At 37.8% G+C, this 23971-nt stretch overlaps 1 protein-coding gene across 2 annotated transcripts in view; it reads right to left on the reverse strand.

The window, feature by feature from the left end:
• Positions 1 to 23971, reverse strand: part of ENPP3 (ectonucleotide pyrophosphatase/phosphodiesterase 3) — a 90952-nt gene that overhangs the window by 11861 nt on the left and 55120 nt on the right. For both annotated transcript variants that reach the window (XM_058671136.1, XM_058671142.1), the window contains 7 exons: positions 21363 to 21490; positions 16448 to 16514; positions 14369 to 14456; positions 12603 to 12781; positions 11071 to 11122; positions 8804 to 8958; positions 1860 to 1995 (listed from right to left, as the gene is read on the reverse strand). In XM_058671136.1, coding sequence (XP_058527119.1) covers positions 1860 to 1995; positions 8804 to 8958; positions 11071 to 11122; positions 12603 to 12781; positions 14369 to 14456; positions 16448 to 16514; positions 21363 to 21490 — 805 coding nt within the window. The remainder of the gene's footprint in view (positions 1 to 1859; positions 1996 to 8803; positions 8959 to 11070; positions 11123 to 12602; positions 12782 to 14368; positions 14457 to 16447; positions 16515 to 21362; positions 21491 to 23971) is intronic.

A 23971-nucleotide genomic window follows, 5' to 3' on the forward strand; every position in this document is an offset into this window, starting at 1 on the left:
ATTAAGATTTATATTCCTAACACATAGAAATTATAATATTAACTAGGAAGTATTATTTTCGACTTAATATTGAGACAAGTTATTTTGTTATGAGTTTCATTTCTTTGTCAAGGTAAATATTTGTAGGCCAACCAATATTTTATAACTTAACAGATACTATTTTATGCCAATTTAAGAAATTTTATTAATAGAGCTGGCATTGTCACACAGCTGGTAAGTGCTACTTGTGATGCTGGAATCCCATTTAAGAGAGCTGATTTGGGGTCAGCACGGTGGCATAACATGTTAATCCTTCACCTGAATGTTGGTATCCCATATAAGCACAGATTCTAGTCCTGGGTGTTTCACTTCCCATTCAGCTCCCTGCTTGGGAAATCAGCAGAGGATAGCTCAAGTCTTTAGGCCCTTGAACCCAGGTGGGAGACATGGCAAAAGTTCCTGGCTCCTAGTTCATCTCAGCTCAGCTCTGGTCATTGTAGCCATTTAGGGAGTACACCAGTAGACAGAAGATCTGTCTGTCTCTCCTCTCTGTAAATCTGCCTTTTAAATAAAAATAAGTAAATATTTTAAAAAGAAGAAAAAGAAAATAGAAGAAAAGAAAAAGAGAGAGAGAGAGAGCTGATTCAAGCCCAGGCTGCTCAACTTCCAATCAGCTTTCTTCTTCTTCTTCTTTTTTTAAATCAGCTTTCTTCTAATGTACTTCAAAAGGCAGTAGATAGAGAAAACAGGAGAAAATAGTGCTTGAATCCCTGTCAGCCATCTGGGGAACCAGGATAGAGCTGACGCTTCCCTACTTCAACCTCTGCTAGACCTGACTGTTGCCTGTTGCAGCCATCTGGGAGGTGAACTACTGGATAGATGGAAGGTCGGTCTCTCTCTCTCTCTATCTCGTTGGCTCTCTCTTTCACCCCCTCTCTCTTACCCTCTCTCTCTCTCTCAACTCCTGTTCTTCCTCTCCCAGTTTTCCTCTCTGTTGCTCCACATTTCAAATAAATAAATATATAATGCCATTAAAAATTTTTTATTAGTAAAATTTTGCAACTTGCTAAGGTTTATACTAGGATTAATATAAATTTAGTGGCCCCATTTATAACTACATACTAAAATAAAACATTTCATTTGTTCTGAGTTATGGGTTTAAAGCTAAATACTACTGATGTTCATTAAGCCTTTTTTTCCTGCTGTAACTCATAGAATCTCTAAATTATAAATCTGTAACTTATCCATTTTTATTATGCTTCCAGAAACAATATCAGGATTAAATTAATTTTCAGAGACAAAATTACTGAAAATCTCATGAGCATGTTCACAAAAATGACATATCCTGCTGAATAGTCTTAAGGTTTAGAAAAGTCATGCTTGTTTTTGTATGAGAGATCCACTCTTTAAACAAGCATACTTAAAATTCACTTGGCTCCTTACTCCCCAGTTGAACTCCAGAACGCAGGGTGCCAGCGACAGGCCAGACGTCCAGCCTGATTTCCTTTCGTAGGCACAGCTGCATTCCCAGTGCAGATCTCAGCCTGGGAAGTAGCCAGGAAAAAACAAATGTTTTTTTAGATGCTTGTATCCTTCTCAAAAATAATTTTCAGTTTTAAAATTAAACTTAAACCTGCCAAACTTTCTAAACATCTGGGCCAGATTAGGGCTGGTGTGTGTTTTCCATAACAGAATTTATTAGTCTTTATTATAACTGTTGTACTGCCTCTGTCCAGCCCACAACCACTGCAAGCCTGTTGGGCAGCTAGTTGGGTCCCAGTGGGTAGTTTGGTTGAAGAGTGTATGTTTAAGGCACATGCCCACATCCAGCTGATGAGGGTTTTCTAAGCTGCTTGCTCTAAAAAAGAACTTCTACTAACCAGGCGGATAGAGGAAGCCGTGGGTGATATTCATGTCTGCTGAATAGAAGGAACATTTTTGGCTCTCCGAAGCAGCAACCCTGACATCAGCCCGCAGACAGTCTGAGACAGTGGGAGGAAGAGGCGATGTGTCTCCCTGTTGAAAGAGAGAAAAAAGAAAAAAAAAATTACGCCTACAGTTGTGGCTCACCCACTGCCTTATATGGTTTGTAACTTCCCTAGAGTGTTTTTCATTTAACCTCTTCCTATTTTCTTAGTGAATCAGGTCTACGCAAGCAATGGGTGGCTTCAGCAATGTTTTCTTCTGTGGTTAGCACTGTGTAAGGACATCAGGAGGGCAAATCAAATACACCTTGGAAAGGAATATTTGCAGAGTAAAATCTGAACAGTGAGCAGAGGAATAGTGGGAGCAATTGCTAAAACACTAAGAACTTCTCAAATGCTTGTTCTTCCATGGTGATGTAGTAGGTGTTCTACTTGCAAAATGAACCTAAACAATTTATTTTTAAAATATACAATGAATGAAATGTATTACTCTTCATCTAAATAAGAATTTGCAATCAAGTTAAACTCCATCTTTTTGAGCTACACTTGTGCAAACATATAATTTTGAAATTTAAAATAATTTGAGGTTATGCCTCATTCATAACACATAGAAACATATTTTATAATTTTGCCTATGACACTAAAGACTAATACAATAATTTACTTACTAGGGAGCATTCTGCTAATGTACTGCCTAGCTCAACAACTTAAGGAAATTCTGTATTATACAATCACATTTTGATGAGTACTTAATCAAATGAATATTTTGAAATGGTTAATTTGTAAGAGGTTTTTACTTAGATATCCTCTGTTATTCACAATAGATAGCCCTTTAAATAAGACCTAAAATAATTTATTTTAAAAGAATGATTTTGGAATCCCCTTTCTTTATTCAATGTATTGTGTTGAAAACAAAACCTAGCTCTCAGATGGTATCCAATATGCGTGAGGTCTATTCCCAAAGGAAGAGCTATGCTCATTGCATTGTGAAGCCACAAGCCGGAGTGCACCACACAGAGGTGCAGCACGGGCAGGAGCTGAAGATGGGGGAAGTACAAAGTCAGGCACCCTGTACTCCTGAACATGCTGCACTGTTCCTGATGGAACCATTACAGAGGCTGAGCAAACTTCTCAACTTGATTTAATGAGTATATTTATATCTGCTCTTTTCTAATACTCCAATTAAAAGGACCATAATAATAGTGATAGATAGGGGATGACAAGAAATGTTCAGAAGCAAGGAAGCAGATAGATTAGTAACCTGATTTGTAGCCATAAACATTAACTACCAAGGATCCTTGGTTGGAGGAAGAGTGAAGGTCAGATTCTTACCCTAGAAACACAAAAAGGCAGAACCTATAGTCTCCCAAAGACAGAGGGTGTGGATACATCTAGAAATGAGAGGATAGGTTAAAAGTCTACAAAAAGTCACACAGAATGTTTACTCTCTGAAGAATGTGAACCAGAGGGATAGTCACATTAAAGGACACAAGATGTAATATATTGAGATCAACAGAATTAAAGAGAACTCTGTATACTGAATGCAAGGCTCCTCCTCCCCACTCATGGTCCCATGCAACCTTCAACTCATATACACTGGGTCAAATTACAAGGCTTCACTCTGTGAAAAACAAAGCAGCCTGAAAGGAAAGTAAAATTAGATTCCCACAGTTGTTCTCCCCAACAGAACAGCTGGTTCTCTCCCTAACTAACCTACAATAAAGCCTTGAAGCTAGAGAACTCCATCCAGGTAGTTTAGTGCCTCACCCTTAAAATGCAATGTGAAAGCCATGGACCTGCACAAATTTGGTGAGGGTAAGAGGAAGAAACCAAACAGAAATGAAAATTATCAGAAAGTTGAAAATACACATGATATTCATAAGGAAAAAACAGGATGCAATAAAAAAGAGAAAACAGAAAGAGATCTTGGGTTCTAAAAATATGAGAGAAGAAATAACATATTCATAAGATCTGGAAAATGCATATGTATCTCTAAAAGTGAAAATAAGACAAACAAATGGAAAAAGTAGGGAAATTATAAGCACATAAGCAGATAGTCCAGGGAAAAAGACTGTTTCTTAATTCTAAAGTCAACTAAATTCCCAACTACATATATTTTCAGAAAAAAACAAAACACCCAACATTTTAAATGACATAAAGCTACAAAAACGTATCTTCCTTTCTGTTTCTGTGGCAGTGCCACAGTGATATCTATCCACTAAACAGGAAGTGAATGAAGAAGATTAAGACTCTTGTGTTAAATGAAGTAATCGTCATTATTTATTTCATTCTCCTTCAGGTGCCAAAGCATGAAAAGCTTAAACACTCATGTGCACTATTCCAGAAACATCTCAGAGTAGACAGTTCCCGAAGCCCAGTTTTTTCCACCTGGCATAAAGGGTCCATGAATATGATTTCAAGTGCAGGAAGGAGGAATATCGAGGGCTAAGTCAGGTCCATAGATGCCTGGAATGCTATGAGTAGATTTCCTAACATACATCTTTATCACTAGTATTTCACAGATTTAATAAGTTTTCTGTGAGAAACATTCAAAGTTTAAATGAACTGTGGTGTCTATATTCAATTGGTAAAATTATAACAATTAAAATTAAAAATGCATTCTTAATGAGACTATAGTCGCAAAAGTTGTGGTCAAACAATTTGCTAGGAAAAAAATGTTTAACATCATCTCAAGGTGGTATTGACTTTGGGTTGGGGAAAATGAAACAGGATAGATTTAGGATAAGCATGTATTAAAGAAATAAAACCCCCTTTGTGCTAACTGGAAATTTTGCATTTTATTTCTTAATTTTTACTTATTTATTAGAGAGGCACTAAGATAGAGATGAGGGTTTGGGGAGAGAGACAGAGATCTTCCACTTCCTGATTCTCTCCCTCAAATGCTTATAACTGCTGGGTGAGCCCAGCCCAAAGCCAGTAGGCTAAAGCTCAGTGAAAGTCTCCCACATGCGTGCACGGGACCAGATATTTGAGCCATCTCCTGTTGCCACCCAGGGTGCACACTGACAGAAAGCTGAAATAGGGAGCAGAATGGGGACTGTAACCCAGGCACTTCAATACGTAATCTGTCCCAAGTGGGGACTTAGCTGCTGTGCCAAACACCCCCACCTATGTACAAAGTCTTCAGCCCTGAAACAGAAGTGCATGACTAAAAATGTGCCTGATGGGCAGCCCTCTGAAAGGGTGGAGGGCAGGTATCATCCCCTTCTTTCTTAAGGAAGGTGATATCAACCGTACTATCTCCTCACACACCCACAGGTTCTATTCTGCCATCTTTTCAGAGAACCCTGGACTTTTTGTAGTTAAGCAATAGGTCAGAAAAGCAGTAACTAGAACTCAAAATACTCAGATAAAATCTGAACATGTCACTTCTCAAAACCTACAAGAGAATTATACAATGAGCACAGTCAAGAACATGGGATATTTATGTCTGTCGAGCCTTCTTCAGGGACAAAATAGAGCTTGAACAGAAGCGACAACTATTTTAACCGAACTTTTAGAAGCTTATCTTGGACTGGATATCAAAGCTAAAATTTACTGGAAGATGAGTAGCTGTAATCTGGTATTATGATAAGGAAAATAATTGCATGCACTTTTAATTATCTGGTTGTATAATTTCCCCCCCACACACACAGGAAAATGTTTTTTTCATGGTTTAAAAAAATCTAATACCGCAACAATGTACCTAGTTTTTAAGAAACACAAAACACAATTAGGTCATGATTTATTATATCTACAGTAAGACTTGCAAACAAAGGTTTTGAAAGGTGCAATGATATGGGAAATAAATGCACATACTATATAAAAATAATGACTAGATGAGGGTAGTTCAAAGGTTCATAAAAAAATAGAACTAAAAGTCAAGTTTATTTTGATGTAAAAACTTTGAAATTCTATGTATTTGAAGGGTCTTCAAGAAATTCATGGATAGTACATGGATTCTCAGAAACTTTTACACAAAAATAAACTTATCTTTTATCCTATTTTTTATTTTTCATAACTTTATTCATGTATGTTCCATCATTTAATTTGAAAGGTGCAAGAGACAGACACAGATAGATATCTTTCATTCCCATGGTCACTCCTCAAATCCTCAAGAACACACGGGGCCAGGTCAGGCTGAAACCAGCAGCTCGGAACTCATTTCAGGTCTCCAGTGCAGACAGAAAACTCAAGTATGTGAACTGCTACATGCTTCTCTCAGGATTGCATTAACAGAAGTTGGAACTAGAAACAGGGCCTGCACTTGAGTTAAGCACTCCATATGGGATGTGGGCATGCTTAGCAGTGTCTTCATTTCTGCACCAAATTCCCTAAATTCCATTTTTCTCTGGGAGTTTTTAAGAGTATGTTTTTCAGAGTTCAGTTTAGTTCTCAAAAAATGTCCTTTAGTTTCATATTAAACTTCTGAAGTTCCTATTCAAAGCAATAGTGACAATTCTTCCTCTTATTTTCAATTTTTTATTTATTAACGGAAAAATCACTGTACATCTTCCTGTTGAGCAGGCCCAGAAGCAAAATCTGTGCTTAAGCAGTCAAGCCTCACCAATGCTAGTGGTTTTGAAGAAGTTGTAGTACCATGATTTCAAATCATAACTACTTCCTTAGAATTCTTCTAAGATAACAACAGAAATTAGAAAGCCCACCAAAATCAAGGATTAAAACAAAAACTATAAAACTTAAAGGCACAGGCAATTGGTTCCCTATTTCAGAAAGTGGTTATATAAAGTCTGCTTTTTTTTAAGCACAGAGATGATTTACAACATTTTATGCGCATCTTAAAACATTCAAGTATGCAATTTTCTTGAATCACAACATACGAACAGAAAACAGAAAATTGAAATTGTATTAGAAAACAGAAAATTGCTAGAACTCCATCTCATCATAAGGAGGAAGAAATATGCCAGCAGTTTTGTGGTATCAGAGAAAGGACAGGAACTTCTGATAACAAAATAAGCTACTTCCAAAACAATAACTAAGATGAGCTGTATTGAGCTCCTAGTCTGAACTCAAAAATCTCTCCTGTGGTTTCTTCCAGAACTCATATAAATTCAGGCATGCAAGACAGACAAATAAAATATCAAAAACAGAAACACAGCCCTTTGGACCTGGACTTTCAAAGTAAAGAATTGAATAATAAGACTGATCTTGAGGATGGGACCCCTCTCAAACAAAATGGAAGTTATTTTAAGAAACGAAATATGTTTAAGAAAATCATGAATAACTGATGATTGCACACATGAAGAAAATACTGTAGCCACCAACCATACACATGAACTCAGTTAACTGTATTTCCCTCATTGGGAAATAAGCATTAGCACTCTGGTGATCAACGACCACTATTGACTAAACTATTGACAGCAGTAGAGGCAGCTCCCAGAACACACAAAAATGTTAATTAATAGGAGGGGAATGTATTTAATTTTCTCCAAAAATCTTAAAACAAGAAAAGTAGACAATCAAGGTACAACCAATTGCTTCTTTCTCTATCAAAAGAAACTGTGTTCTTAACAAGAACGGTAATAGCTAGAGTTTGTCAACAGCCTTTCGATATAAAATACTGAGATTTTCTTCTATGAAAAACAGATTGCAGATTATTTATTTATGTTTCAGATTGGTAACACAACTTGTCAGTAAATGGCTTCAAAAATTATCGTTGGAATTAATCCATACAATGAGTTTCTTTTGATAAGCTTAAATGGGGCAGCTCTATTGTGTTGGGTATAAACTAAATAAAGCCATGTCTGCACTAAAGGGGTGTCTAAAACGGATTTTTTTAAATTTGTAGACTTTAATATTTTGTTTTAATTTACAAAGGCTCTGATTGCTACTAAAGTCCAATGTTTGTTCACATTTCATCATTTAACTAAGATGTTTCCCTTTCTCTAGTTCATGGTAGAAATTTACTAGCTATTCTAAATCCTAATTGCTATTTTTAATATTTAACACTTGTTTCTTATATACAGCATAAATATATTGCCTATACATAGCTATGTATTTTTTGTCATACATTAATGCTGATGTAAATTTCTGCTGTAACTTTTCCTTTCTTGTATCCTAAGGAATACTCTAGGCCAAGGTCATCAAGGAAAACATGGATTTGCTAGCCACATTTGGGTTTATAAATGGACCAGAAATTTCATTCTGTGTATGGTGTGAGGGAAGGATCTAATGTTTCTTTTTCTGATTAGGCAGTCAGTTATCCTGGCACAATTTAGCAAAGGAGGATTTGCCAGACAGTGAAGAGGAAAGAGGATATAGTTACTTACAGGGATTCTCAACCTCAGATTGGAGAGATGCATGATATCATTTCTCTGTGCATGCACATCTAGACTGACTTACTAGAGTACTAGATCTTTCACAGAAAGATTACATTTTGTTCTTTGTGCCTTCTAAGCATACAGCAAATAGCTAAATAAATGAACAATTTGCAGTCCTTAATAATTAGTTTGTCAGCACCTTCTAGGGATACTCATATATTTACGGAAAACAAAATGAATGTGTGCTCTGTACTTCCTGTGGCTACTATTTGAAATGCCATTCACATTTGCCTTACCAATTGACCGACTATCCTGTCAACGCTAACTTCTCCAGGCAAAAGATAACGTATTCCTCTTTTGTACTCACAGAGTATGTATGAAAAATTTTATGCAATATCGGGGGCATTGCTTCATATGCTACCAGCCAATGAAAGCCTTTTGGTATCTCAACTGCGAAAAATATCATCTCTTATTACGTTCATTTTCCTTTCCTCTCCTTTCCTTTCCTTTCCTTTCGTTTCCTTTCCTTTATTTTACTTTACTTTTTACTTTATTTTATTTTATTTATTATTATTATTATTTTTTAATCTCTATGGTCAATAGACTTCACAAACTTACCGGGTTAGGGATTGTGTATGAAGTCCACATGGGCATATTCATGCCTCGTCCAAATCCACTGACATACTCCTCGTGGTAAAGGAGACAGTGTTCTGTATTCTTCTGTGTAACTCTAGGCCTCCCAAAGGGCATATTCACCCTCACTGTAGCTGTTACTAAAATACAAATAACGAAAGTAAAAATTTGTGCAGTCAGCATGTGCGTCATGTGCATGTAAATACCATTCTCTGATGAATGACGTGTCAGGTACTCTGATAAATACTTAATATTTTACATACTTTAAATACCTTACACACTTTTTAAATTCTTACAAAAGCACTATGAGGGATATGTTCTGTTCTCACCCTGCAGATTATATAACCTAGACTTAGTCACGTAAATTGGCCAAACTCAAGGGCCTACTCTCTCTGATCCCCCATATGCCACAGCTCATAACACATATCTAAAGATACAGCACCTCAAAATGAAATGCTCACTATTTATAATACAGATAATTCACTTTAACAGTGGTCATAGAAAACATACTGAAATGTTACAAATAGTTTATCTGCTATGTTTACATCCCCTCGCCAAATTCATGCCAAACCCCAATGCCCCAGATTATGGCATTTGGAAGCATGAGTGTTAAGAAGTTATTACATTATGAGAGAAGACTGTCTTGAATGGGATATTTGCCCTTAAAAAAAGAACCCCCGGGGGATTGCTGTCCTTGTGTCACATGAAGTTGCAAGGACAGGACTGCATCTGTGTGAGAGCAAGTCCTCCTCTGACACTGAGTTTGCTGGTAGTTTCATCATAGACTTCCAGGACTTCAAAACCATGAGAAATACAGTTTTAGTTATTTATAATCCAGTAGTTTATAATACTTGTATAGTAGCCTAAAAAGAGTGAGACAATGTGTTAATAGAATCACATATTTATTTCCGTCCACCTGCCACTGTATGAATTCAACCAACTGTGAACTGAAAAATCCCTGCACTGAACGCACATAGAATTGTTCATGCTGTTATTCTCTAAACAGTACAGTATAGTAACTATTTACATAAAATTTACATTTTGTTTGGTATTGTAACAGAATGTTAGATACTTAAAAAAGACAACTGGTAAAAGCAGGTGGTGAGCACAGGGGTAAAGACACCTGTATCAGAAGGCCTGGCTTGGTTCCTTACTCCAGCTTCTCTGCAAAGCAGACCCTGGGAGGCAGAGATGATGTGTCAAGTCCCTGGTACACATGTGGGAGATGTGGATTCCAGTCTCTGGCCCCTGACCCAGCCGCTGCAGACATTTAGGGAGGAAACCAATGAATGGGAGCTTTCTGTGTAACAGCGCATCTCCATCTCCCCATCAGCCTACAAAATGTCTCTTAAAAACGTTATGTTATGAATGTTATATGTTGTGTATAAACTAAAATTGAAATGTAAGTGAGGTGGTCACAGAAGGTGGCTGGGAACTCGCATTTACTTTTAACATATTGGTTACTCATTACTATGTCAATTAATTCCATAATGTAAATTTTTGCTGATGGTATGTTGGAGCTTTCAATTGACTGGGATGATACTCTGCTGGCTCTGTCTTCAGACCAGAGAGGGTATACCTAAGAAGCCACTGAACTTGACTGGACAATAAGATGCTGGACTCTATGTTTGGTATATGCTTGCAATGGGGGAATCTCAACTGAACTTGAGCTGTGGTTATGCAACAAGGTGGAGGAATCCACCATGGTGGGAGGGTTTGGGGAGGGGTGGGGAGAACCCAAGTACCTATGAAACTGTGTCACATAATACAATGTAATTAATGAATTAAAAATAATAAATAATAAAAAAAATAGGTGACAATGTTGCCATAGGCCATGCCGTATGTTCTTTACATAGGTTAACTCTTCAAGTCTTTACAACTACATGAGATCAGTACAACTACCATAGATCAGAAGACTGGCATACAGAGGTGTTAAGTGGTTTGCCTGGTTATACAATCAGCAAACAGCACAGGTAGAACTCAAACCCCGGCCACCTGGTGTATCTGTGTATGAGCAAGGGCATACAGGAGGGTAGACGAGGCATGATCATTTGAAAAACTCTGCTGCTCTTGGAATCACTGTAGCTGGCCCCATGTTTGCTACTGTGATCAGTAAATTTGTAGAGGGGTTCTTCCCGTATCCAAATGAAATCTATGTATGTAAAAATTTCTGTGATGTAACTTGAGAGAATCCCCATCAAGAGCAAATGGTGTTTGTTATGTTCAACAGTGTGTTTTCACAGTTAACTTACTCTCTGCTTGGCTGAGATTTAGCCTTTGATTCACGTATTCTGTTTCAGCATCCTGCAACATAATAAGGGGATAAAAGAAGAAATGAAAGTTCAAAAGTATATAACAAGATTATTTCTGCAGTGATCTCATTAAATGTTTTACAACCAAAGAAACAAGACTAATGTGTGAAAATTCCTATTCTGACACTACACATAAATGTGGAGCTGGCTGTGGCCCTTTTTGTGTAGGTTGTAAGAGATTATGGAAACAGGGCAAAGCATCCTGACCACAGTTAAAATCAACAACTGGGTGGTCTGACAATGTCTGAATGTGGATCTCAAACTTTAGTCTGTGCTAAAGCCACCTGAAGGTTTAGTTTAAAATGCACTCTGATTTTGTAAGCCTGGGAAAGAACCAGGAGATGCAGACGCAGGTCCACGACCATACTTTGAAAAGAAAGGAGTTTGCAGCCAGTAAACTTCTGTAATCTTGGTATTTTCATCCAATTTCCCTGAGCCTCTTTAATCTCTGTAACTGTCACTCTCTTTGATGGCAATTTCATTGTATTGTTCTGCAATATTCTATCAGAAATCCTCACCTGTACCCTGATTTTAGCTGTAGATTTATCTGTATTGAAAAACTTATCTAGGCTTTTTTCTTTTACAGCCTCTTCTACTTGGTTAATTATTTATAACTGTTTTTTAAGGACTAGAGAATATAAAATCTTCACTGACCCCTAAATGTAAGAAACCATTCTTATCTGAGGCAACAGGTGTTTATTCAGCTCTCCAACCACATTTTCAACTTGGCATCAAATGGGCCTTGATGTTGGCTTTAGCCTGCTGATATCTGGGGTACAATTACATTCTGAAATCCTGGACTTTATCCAGGTGCATTGATTCTCATAGGTCAGTTTCACTCTTGTTATTTGATCTCCTGTCCTGATCTCTGGCCCTCCCAACCACTTTTAATTCTGAAACTTCTACTTGAGAATTTCTTGGGGCTGAAATCTTCCTCTTTATCTCAATGTAAAACCTGATCTGCTGAAAAGACATTCTCAGTTTTGACTGACTGTTAGCCAGCTTCCAGGTATGGTCTGATAAAAATTCTCTGCTGCTACCCAAAGGAATATCCCCCAAGAACTTCCCTAGCAGGTATACTTACTGCCAGGTTGCAATATCTGCAGTTTCCTCAGTTCTTGGGGCTTTAAATAGGCAAACATGAGCATCTGATTCTTAAATTCTGAAACTGGTTTATAAAGGATTTTAAAAAGAGCTCCAAGCTTACTGTTTTGAATGGTTAAATACAGTAAGCTCACAACAGAATGAACAATTACATTCCAAATAATGCTTTTCATTTTACAAAGAGTATTTAATGCTTTATCTTACACCATATGCATTATAATCTTTCATTTTCACATAAGGTTCAAAGAAACCATATATATTTACTTAGTGAATATCTAAGCCAGTACACCAGCCTAGTTGTCAGTCATTTGAGCTATGGATGAGCTTGCTTCTTGACATACTTAAGGACACATGAAGCTGTTACTTACGTTTTGTAGAGTGGGGCATGAACAGTCTAGATTATCCACGGGCAGTGGAGTTGTAAAGCTACAAACGGACAACTCTGAGGCTTCCTCTGCATGCGTCGGTTCATAAAAAGGCGTCTTCAGAAGGTGGTTCAAGCTACCATGGGTACCATTGTTCGGTGCTGGCTGAATATGTAGAAGATCTGTGTTTAAAAAAGTAAGTTCAAAATAATTTAAAATTGGAAAACTTCAACTCTTAGGTGGGATTTGGGAAGCAGGGGGGGGGACTCAAAACGCCTACTCATACATCCTTTTAAGAAATTCTGTTCTAATGTAGTTGTGTCCTACAAGTGCCATTCATTTCTATCCCTGTAGTTTCTAACAGCTTGTTCTAAGGAACAAGAATAGTTGCCGCAGAAGAGCCACGGGAGCATTCATGAACTATTTCTGCTCTTTCAGAGAACAGGTATGTGGCTTTAAAGGATCGCATTGCTTCTAAGGAGCATCGTGATTTTCTCTCTCAAAAAAACCAGAGAGGATGAATAATTTATGATCTTACTTGTATTATAACTATATGAAAATTCTCTAAGAACAGATACTTTAAAAATAGGCTAGTTAATTCTGTTTATTATTCAAAGAACTTTTTCTGATTGCTTTCTACCAAAACAGAGGAGACAGCTGTTACAAACAGCCTTATGAGCATCTCCTCCTGCCCGCCGCTTAACTCATCTCTCTAAACAGCAGTCCTGACTACAAACCCAGTCACCAAAATTTAAGTTTTTCAGTTTACAACACATTATGTTTTAAAGCACTTTTTGATCTCAAAATGATGTTCAGTTTCTGCAAGCCAAAGCAGAGAGACAGCTGTGAACATATATACATTCAAATTCCTAAAGCTAAGAGTAAAATTGTCATTTTCTCATTACCTTGCCAGAAAAATGACTCTCTACAATGATCTGAGGCTGGCATGTAAAAATGCAGGTTGATCGGGCCCGGCGGCGTGGCCTAGTGGCTAAAGTCCTCGCCTTGAAAGCCCCAGGATCCCATATGGCCGCCGGTTCTAATCCCGGCAGCTCCACTTCCCATCCAGCTCCCTGCTTGTGGCCTGGGAAAGCAGTTGAGGACGGTCCAACGCTTTGGGACCCTGTACCCACGCGGGAGACCCAGAAGAGGTTCCGGGTTCCTGGCTTTGGATCGGCACAGCACCGACCGTTGCGGCTCACTTGGGGAGTGAATCATCGGATGGAAGATCTTCCTCTCTGTCTCTCCTCCTCTCTGTATATCCGGCTTTCCAATAATAATAATAAAAATCTTTAAAAAACATGCAGGTTGATATGCCAAGATGCCTGACTCTTTACTACTGATGCCTTATTGCTGAATAGAGTAAGTTTTATCCAGATAGGACTTTCTTAATATCCGTTTATACCAGAAGCCTTCCGATTTCCAACACAGGAATGCTGGAATATTTTTAGATGCATTTATCCTGCTTTGAAATGTTGGAGGTCTTACCTGATTTTGCCACGTTTGATTAAATTGTCATATAGCAACTGGCTGATTAGAGTATTTTGGTATTCTGAGATCTAAAGTTTAGCATTTCTAATAAGATGAAAGAATCCATTCATATAAGGTAGCTGAGTAATTTTGAATAGTAAATCTTTCTTATCATTTCTACTTTCTGTCTTCTTAATGCTGAGCAGCCAATCTTTGCGATTCAATTTATCACCAAGTTCAATGGACATATATTGGGAACCATCGAGATTTTGCTGCTGAATTTATTTAAATATACATACCACACATTAGGTTATAGACTTCAATATTTTCAAATGGTTCAACTTCAGTCTTCTCTTTAAAACTGGGTCCATGTGCCAAAAATATAGCCTAGGTGGTAACAGTCACCTTATTACTAGATGTCATCAAACTCAAACGCAAGTGTAACAAGAGACATAATTTCCCTTCTGTGACAACTATCTTATTTGTACTACAGGTCTCTGCAAGGATTTTTTTTCAGATTGAAAAATACCTTTTAATCATTTCTACCAGTGATATTATACAAATGCTGATGAAATATTAGGGCTGTTGTGTTTATCTTTCCTGTCTCCGCTGCTCTGCATAGCACCTCACATATCAACACCCTTTGAGGAGACAAGCCATAACAGACAACCCAAAGTCATATAATTCTGCAATTTCTGGATGTTATATATCAGATATTCACTTTATAAAACCACAAAGTCTTTTTTATTCTATTCTTTCATTTTACTGCTCAAATACAATAAGATGTGGTAAAAATGTTGACATTTCTAAGCACTCAATTTTCACAGAATGTCTTAAGCTAATTATATCTCAAATACTATTTCCTTTTATTTTTGGATGGAAAACTAAATTTTTTTACACTTAATGAATTAATGCCAACTTATTGATATGATTCACAAGATATCCAATTATTCTGAATTATAAATAAGTAGAGGAAAAGAATAAAACACAGACAAATGATTTTTTTTCAGATAACAGGAGTGTGCATATTTTTTTTTTCCAAGATGATCAGCAAAGAAGTTGAGGTACAGGTTTTTCTAGCAGTAATTAATGTAATTATCATATAGTACCCTAATTAAGAGAAAGGATTTTCAAACCCGCATTCTTACAAACAGATACAACTTATTAAGCCAGTGTTAAGAGGCAGAATATTAATTGGCCTAACCCATTTTTTTTTTCTATTTTGACAAGCATATGGTGTGAATGACAAAGGGAGCTAGACAAGACAGGTTGCAAATTCTCAAACTCACAAACTCTGACACTGGGAGGGGAACATCAGTTGCATTTTCTTCAAGGACTCTTTCTATACTCTCTTCCCTGGACTTTTAGAACACCATTTACTCCTGCTTTTCTTGCTTCCTCTCTGGGCTCTGTTTCTCAGTCTCTTCACTAGTAATTTTTTTTTTCTTCCCAACCTCTTCAAGTACAAGTGTCCCTGATTGAATTATTTAGTCTTCTTCTACCTACATAAGACTCCATTGTTTTCTTTCTCTGCAGGGTAGACTCTCTTTGTCTATTCATCATCTCTATTTGTATGCCCAACAAACACTTCAAACCTTAACACAGCCCATAATTCCCTTGCTCCTTGAAGCCAAATCAGCTGGAACCAAACGCCAGCATCCTTCCAATGGTTAACCCATTCCTGCCCTCTGCTGTGGCTGTTTTTCTGCCTGGGACACTTGTTCTTTGAGTTTCTGAAAAGCTAACCCCTTCACTTTTTTCAAGTTTCTGCTCAAAGGTCACCTCAGTGACTCTTAGCCTCTGTATCTCACTTAATGCTGCACCCTGCCCTATGGTATTCCCAAACTGTCTCACTTTTCCCCTATAATCCTTTACTTTTTCTTCATTTTTCATAGAATTTTACTTATCACAGTAAGTCATATATTCCTGGACTAATCTAGTGCATGTATTCCTCCACTAGAATAAAGGTTTCATCAGATAAGGGATCTTTATCTGTTTTGCTCATAGGTGTATTTAAGAATCTCAATAATGGGGTGCTATAATGCTGTGGATTAAGCCTCCATCCTATGCCATGGTGCCATGTACAGTCCTGTATATGTCATATTTCTAATACAAACTCCTACCTATGTTCCTAGCAATGCAGTAGATGATGGCTCAAACGCTTCGGTCCCTGCCATCCTACGTTAGATACCCACAGGAGTTTCAGGCTCCTGACTTCAGCATAGCTCAGTCCCAGTAATTTGGGTTATGAAACAGCATATGAAAGACATCTATGTCTCACTTTCTGTCACTTTCAAATTGAAAAAATTTAATCTTTAAAAAGAGTGTTAGACATTATCAGTCATAAAGATGATACAAAAAACAATGTAGTGCCTTACCTCCATGCTCTTAAATTCATTGTTATAACCATGGTTGCCTCCTCCACAGTATGTACTTGCTCTGTTCCTAAAAAGAAATATTACACATTCACCATTGTATTGACACAAGATCTTATTTTAAATTACGCGTGAGTTCTTATTAACTTCTGCTTTTATATAAACACGTTTCTCTTAGCAACGGTGCATATTTTGATGCTTAAGCATATAGCCAGAGGAAAAAAAATAAACAAAATGATCAGAGTAAAAGGATTTCAGCATCTATCAATAGAACCTAAAGATCTTTTGACTCTAGATATAAACCAAGGAATAACAAAGGTTAGAGAGAAAGCAATGATGATGTCTTCAAGCTCACCTGTACCCTTCAACACCAATGACAACACCATTACAAATATTTTTATTTATAAATCACTAAGAATTTTAGCATTTTAGAAAATAAAAAACCTTTGGAACTGAAAAAATTATCAATTTTTACTGAATAGAGAAGATGCCTAGGAAAAGAATATGAAAGTATACATGGAAAGCAAAACATAACACTTGATAAGAAGTCAGTGAAAGAACATTCTTGACATCAGCACTTATTTTAGCTTTTGGAATTTTCTTCCACACATTGTTTTCAAATTCAATTAATTTGTCTTTTGCTTACTTTCTCATATTTTAATCTTTGAATTGTGCAGTGTTAGAAATTTTATACATGGTTGGTTTTTCCGCTTGGGAAAAAGTAGCAATAAATAAACCTAGTTAGTTTTAAAGCAGCAATATTATACTGGTTCAGTTTTGGTCTCCATTGGGAACAAAAGACTTCTGTTTCCAAAGGCTGACCTTGAATGGTTTCTCTTCATTTGCTTTCCCAACTTCCATCTCCAAATCCAACACACATACACACACAAACACACACACACACACACACACACACACACACACACACACAAACGCGGTTTCTGTTTGCCTTTACCTTGAAGGTGCAATTGAAAACAAGGCAGTAATTTATGGTCTGAAAAAGAAGCTCAATGTTAAGAAATCTGTAACTGACTGTCAGTTTAAATAGAAAAATAAAAATAAATCACAAAACTTAAAAACAAAACAAATCACAACTCTGAACAGGCCACACTATGGTGGGGCAATAAGGAGTGTTTCTCCTTTATCATGGATTCACATTAGATTACCCTGTAGGGCCATGTCATTATCTTGGTTAATTCCAACAAAACTGCTGGAGTGGGGTAAAACTGATTTTACAAAGCAGTTTTATTCTCACTTCATTAGGTTTCCTAAGAATACTGAAATTGAATTGGAAGTCTTTAAATTTTAAATTTTGTGTGGCAAGTTAGTGCTCATTAATGAATGAAAGAAAAATGCTTTTGAATCAAATATTTGATAAGATGTTATAAAATCTATCTTGTCCTTATTTTAAGAAAACTCTAGGCTTCTTATATTTCCATTACTCAACCCAGCTCAATTAATAAATATTGCAAAATTTTATTTAAAAGAAAAAATATAATTGGTTGGGAAAAAAAGCTGTTTTGCTTCTCAGGTGGAAAGTTCAGAAATTTTCTCCTCTAACTGTTCGTGTTCATGCCTTGCAGTCATTAATTTGGCCCTAGATATTACATATGGAAGAGTGATATCAGGTATTTGGAAAAATTGAGTCAGTTTTATCTGTGGTAATTTAGCTCTCAGTTTCCAAGTACTGCGTGTATCTTTTGTAACAAATCTTCTATTATCTTTTCCCTGTCTAATTAACACAGTTGAAATCAAAGCTAGGCGTGTCTACCACAGCTGGGCAGTGACGCAGGTAGGAGGTGAAGGCGGCTTCTCTCCTGATACCTAAACAGTGGCCAAGGTATTTGATTTTCCGGAATTCACGCACATTTCCTGTTTGTCCTGTCCTCTCCTACTACCCCCACTGTAAGCCAGATCCTCATCAGCTTAGTTAGTCCCTTAATTGATTGGAACTTTGAGATCTTCCCACATACTGCACACAGTGCACTTAAATCCTCTTGCACATGATCACTGCTGTAATGGAAACAAGTGTGAGACACACTGATGAACCGCATTATGCTGCAAAATCTGGAACCTCATTAATCATCAAACCTTCCTGGTGATATGCGATGTAACTCATTTCCCCACGTTCCACAGCCTCCCTCGGGATTGTTGTATAGTGATGAACAGATAACAGGCCTCCCTCTTTTCTCCTCCTCCAGCCGGCAGCTAGAAGGAGCTCCCAAAAAAGCAAACTCCCAAGTATGACCTCGAGTCACCTCGTGCCTCCGAACTATCTTCCACTTTCTTAGCAATCGAAGTCACTGTCCCTAGTCACGAAAGGCAAGTTCCTTCAGCCAGAGGGCTGCCTCGTTCACCCGGTGCTCCAGCAAAGCAGAGGTCCTAGCAATTGCTGGTATCTGATCCTTCCACCTGGTGGCCTGCCTCCTGCTCTCTACCTATCCTGCCCCAGCAGGTGTCCGGCTTCTCCAGCAGATCCTTTGGAGAAAGAGGTGCCTGTTGATGGACATAGCCTGGCAGGCAGCTAGGCTCTTCTGGCGTAAGAAAAGGGTCCTCTTCCTCCTGCCAACACAGTCCCTGTTGGTATTGACTGGGCTGAGCAGGAGCGTAGTTCCTGAGGTAAATGTTCCAGGCAGAGATCAAGATGCCACTTTGGACACTCGCATCAATATTGGAATGCCTGTGTTTGAGACCTGTCTCTGCTTCCTGCCAGTGCACAACCTGGGAGGCAGTAGGTGATGTCTCAACTACCTGGGCCCCCTCCCCCAATGTTGGAGACTGGGACTGAATTCTTAGCTCCTAGCTTTGATTTGGCTCAACCCATCCCTGACACTTGCAGCATCTGGGGAGTGAACCAGCAGGTGAGAGACCGTGCTCTTTACTCCCTTTCAAGTAAATGAAATGAAACCAATTTAAAGAGTGTGATTTCCATCCCCTCCCACCTTCTTGACCTAATGCACAAAATACACATATGGCACAGACCTTCGACATGGCAATATTCACCCTGTCCCATTCCGAATCACCAGAACCCAGATGAGGAAGCACCTGTTCTCTAACATTCTCCGACACTCACACATGGGTGTGTCCATTCCTTTTGCTTTTAATCTTTTATAGGTTCTTGGTTCTAGTGCAGCAGTTGTCACTCTATTAGAGTTATTATCTTCCTTCTCAACTGCCAAAGATCTTTAGAGCAGGGGTTGTGTGCATTTAATTCTTAAATGAGGTCCCTGGGATCTCTTCATTAGTTGCTATTCTTAAATGAAACTGCAATTATATGTGATCTCTAAAATACTGACTATAAGAATTCAACCATTATTTGAAATAATGGGGTTCCTGACAACTAGTAAAACCTAGCACAATTATGTAAAATAAGGATTGCGGTAATGAAAACAGCTTGCATGAACTGTGTTAGTTTGTTATTATTGTGAAAAGAAGATCTACTTACCAAAGAGTTTGCATTATGGCTGAAGAGAACATCACATTCATGTAACAATAGGTTGCCTAAGACTTATGTCTTAAGAGCTGCAGATAGTGGGCCCAGGATTTAATCAGATTAAATTCGTTAGCTGCTCTTATCAAGGTTATAATGAAAAAATCTTAAGATATAGTTAGTTTGCCTTATAAGTTAATGGCAAAAGAATAATGAAAACAGGTTCACCTTGTGTTACAGATACGGAAAAAGATGAATATGTAAGATATTAAAATTTCCAAGTTTGCACAAAGTGGGGAGTCAGCCTTGAAAACTAAGGCTGTTGGTTTTCCTACACCCTCTCCTTGCTATCCGGAAAGAACAAAATATCATCTGACACTGTGTTTAATGGGTGATGCCCAAAGGCATTCTGATGGCTGGTCATCACCCTGGATCCTGTCCCAGTAACCCCCACATGCATTTGTTCTCATCCTCCTAACAGTAAATATTTAAAGATCTTATCCTTATTTCAGCACTTTCATCTATAAGTTTTGTATATAAGTCACTTGCAACTTTCCATAATAAATGGCAGCAGAGTTTAATTTTGTTCTCATGTTCTAGGGACTTTCAGAGAATGTTGTCCTGAGTCACAGTACAGCAACTTTCCAATTCAAAAGAGAGTGGCCAGCGCCATCTAGCGATGCAGTGTGAAGCCTGCACACTCTGAAGAGGTGGGGCTCCAGGATCTTGCAGAACAGGCTCTTCCAAGTCCCCAATTCCTTATTCTGCACACATACACATCACATATTAGAGCCTACGTGTACTGTTCACTTTCATCATCATCTTCTCTGCCAAAAGCACCTTTTTACTATTGTAATATCATTGTTATTGTATGCCCCTGGCATTAGAGCATCATCGGTATAAAACATGTCTGTATCCTTAATGCCTGGAGTAGGTCTGGCATAACTTAAAATAATCATTCAGTAAATTTCTGTGGATTAATGAACAGGTGCTTACTTGGAATGCAGTGACTCCAAATTATTTTTATTTTCTCTAAACATGTTCATGTGTTGCAAGTGCTGGGTATCAACATGCATGACATTTCTAGGTTAAATTCACTGACTAACTTGACTTTACAGTCATAAAAGATTTCAAAGAGCTGCCTAATCAATTGCTTGCAAGACAATAAAGGTCATCTTTATCCTTTCTGTGGCCTTTAAGGATGGCTCAGCGGGAACAGGAGTAGGAAGGTTAAGTCTGATCGCCCCTGGACAGGGGCCAGAATGGTCTCAGGCTCTCCATCATTCTCATCTACATTATAAAGAGTAGCTTGCTAAAATCAGTCATTTAATATTGATTATTTCAGATCCAGCAGAGCAGAAAAATGTCAAAAAAATGTCAATGTCCAGGAAGTTTTGCATAATCTTACTAGCAGAGTAAGGCTAAATAGTTGAATACTGAAAGATGACTGATAAAAGCATGATGAGAGAAATAAACAGACCCACCAACCTCACAGCCAGCCACTGCCGATCCAGCATGAGATGAACCTTGTCAATTCTGATATGGTTGGCATAGTGTAGTCGTTTAGGCAAATCAGGAGTCAAGTAGGGCTTGAAATGCTGATCGGGTTTTCGACACTGAAAAATGTGCAAAAATGTATTTGTGCAACACAAGCCATGCAGACTAATTCAAAGGTTTCATCTTCCATGACACTTTGTTTAGCTAAAGTAGGACTATCAAACCTATTGCTGATGTAGCAAAATTCCCTAATCACACATGATTTTTGTTGCTACAGTCAACTGCAATTAAAAATCTAGCTTAAATTGTAATTTGGTGTTTGATATTTTCAGTTTTCATGCTCGAGCATGCGTCTTGAAGCCACCACAAGTCCCTCACCCGCTTCTTTAGACAACAAATTGATATGTGTCTAGGTTTAGAGTGAGAATTTCAAATTTAAAGTCTAAATTGCACATGAAAATATATAGAGATATGGAGAAAAATATGGTTAAATGTATATAAATCTCTTCACAACTAATTCATTTTTTAAATAACCAACAATTAGTTTTCAAATCATGACAACCACTTTTGAAATAGTTGTCATCCTATTTGTAAAAACTTCATAAATTTCTCAAATTAGATCAAAGATTGGCTTCCTTAATAATAACTACTGTCATTGCAGGATCATTTTTTAATTTTTTTAAAGATTTATTTATTTTTATTACAAAGTCAGATATACAGAGAGGAGGAGAGACAGAGAGGAAGATCTTCTGTCCGATGATTCACTCCCCAAGAGAGTGCAGCAGCTGGTTCTGTGTCAATCCACCAGGATCATTTTTTAAAATGCAAATAATACTGGTATCTAATTATGCAAAAGAAAAAAAAAAGGAAATGAGAAAAAGAGAACTTTCTCTCATGGCCTTTTTGAGAAACAAGAGGTAAGAAGAGAATAAACATACAAATGGTGATATGAGGAAATTACCATTTTTTCCTATTTCCTCATTTTCTTACTTATCAAAACCCACAATATCTCACATATCTTAGTATGTCTTTGCATAAGAAAAATTAGAAGCTGTGAAACACAATTTACAAAGAAAAAAGCCCAAAACAAACAGGAAAAGTTAGAATAAGGAAAGATTATAGGAAGAAGAGGAAGATATTATAATACAGTGGGTTAAGCCACCGCCTACAGTGTCAGCATCCCACTGGGACACTGCATCCAGTCCCACCTGCTCCACTTGTGATTCAGCTCCCTATTGCTGGCCGGGAAAGGCAACGGAAGATGGCCCAAGTACTTAGGCCCCTGCACCCGCATGGGAGACCTAGATGAAGTTTCCGGCTGTTGCCTTTGGCTTTGCCCAGCCTTGGCCATTGCAGCCATTCAGGAAGTAAACAGGGGAATAGAGGAAAAATTTGTGTCTCTTTCTTTTTTCTCTGCGACTCTGATTTCCAAACAAACATGTAAACAAATTTAAGAAAAAAAAGAGAGGAAAGGAAAAAGTTTTGCATACATACTTCAGCCAACTTGTTTTGGGAATTTTGATATCATTTCTGGGCTTATTTTTCTGCTTTTCTATATATCATTACTTTGCTTTTTAAACCAATATCCCTTTAAGTTCCACGCATGAACTGTTAGGCTGGGCACAGTGGGATGCTGGTCTGAAGTGGTGTGGGAATGAGCCCAAGAGCACTTCTGAACCTAACAAGAACATAATGGACGCTTCTGACTGTGTATTTTCACCAACTTGCAAGGGAGTAGTTTGTGGCACTGAATGGGTCACACATCCCGGCTGCTGAACACTTTCCTTCCAAGAACAAATGCAGACAGAACTGGGGCTACACTACCCGTGCTGAAGAACCATGGAATTATCCTTTGTTTAGGGACTTGAGATGAAGCTGATTATCAGGGCTGCGAAGTTGGTGTTCACGTCTTTGATGCCTCCAAAATGTTGTAGAATTTGCAGGGTTGTAAGCTCATGTTTGAGCAATGTAAACTCAGCAGAGATGCACAGAACAGCACTACTGGGGATACTGCAATACCCCGTGGGATATTATCCTGTCATGGTGTACTGCTTCTTGACATGGCAGCCCATTTCTTAGTGGTTCTGGAGTTCTGTGTCTGTGATAACATGCAATGGATTTCCAAACTTGCAGTATTCAAGCACCTCTCACAACCGGAACCATGAAAGACTCTCCCATCCACACCAGCATAATATCATCTTTATGGATTGTGAGGTGATGGGGCAAAAAAAAAAAACACCTTTGGCAGATCCTGAATTACTCAGTGTACACGAACACACTGAAGGTCTACATCTCACCAGAAGGGGGCGAGATGATTATATTACTCAGAATTAAAATATTCGAGAATGTAAGAAAAAAACTGTTTCCTAATTTTAATAATTTATCATTTCACCCTCTGCCTGTAATTTAAAGTTTATTTTTGTGTATGTTTATTCAGTACTATGACTATATACTGAGCACACTGTTTTTAGAATGTTCTCTTTAATGATGCAAGAAAATATATTGATTCAAAATGACCAAAAACAGGATTAATTCTAAAGGATTTCTACTACAAAGTTTCAATGGTTCCCTATTATATGAACTATTCTTTTCCCATTGTT

The sequence above is a fragment of the Ochotona princeps genome, chromosome 1 (assembly GCF_030435755.1).
Source record: "Ochotona princeps isolate mOchPri1 chromosome 1, mOchPri1.hap1, whole genome shotgun sequence".
Lineage (NCBI taxonomy): Eukaryota > Metazoa > Chordata > Mammalia > Lagomorpha > Ochotonidae > Ochotona > Ochotona princeps.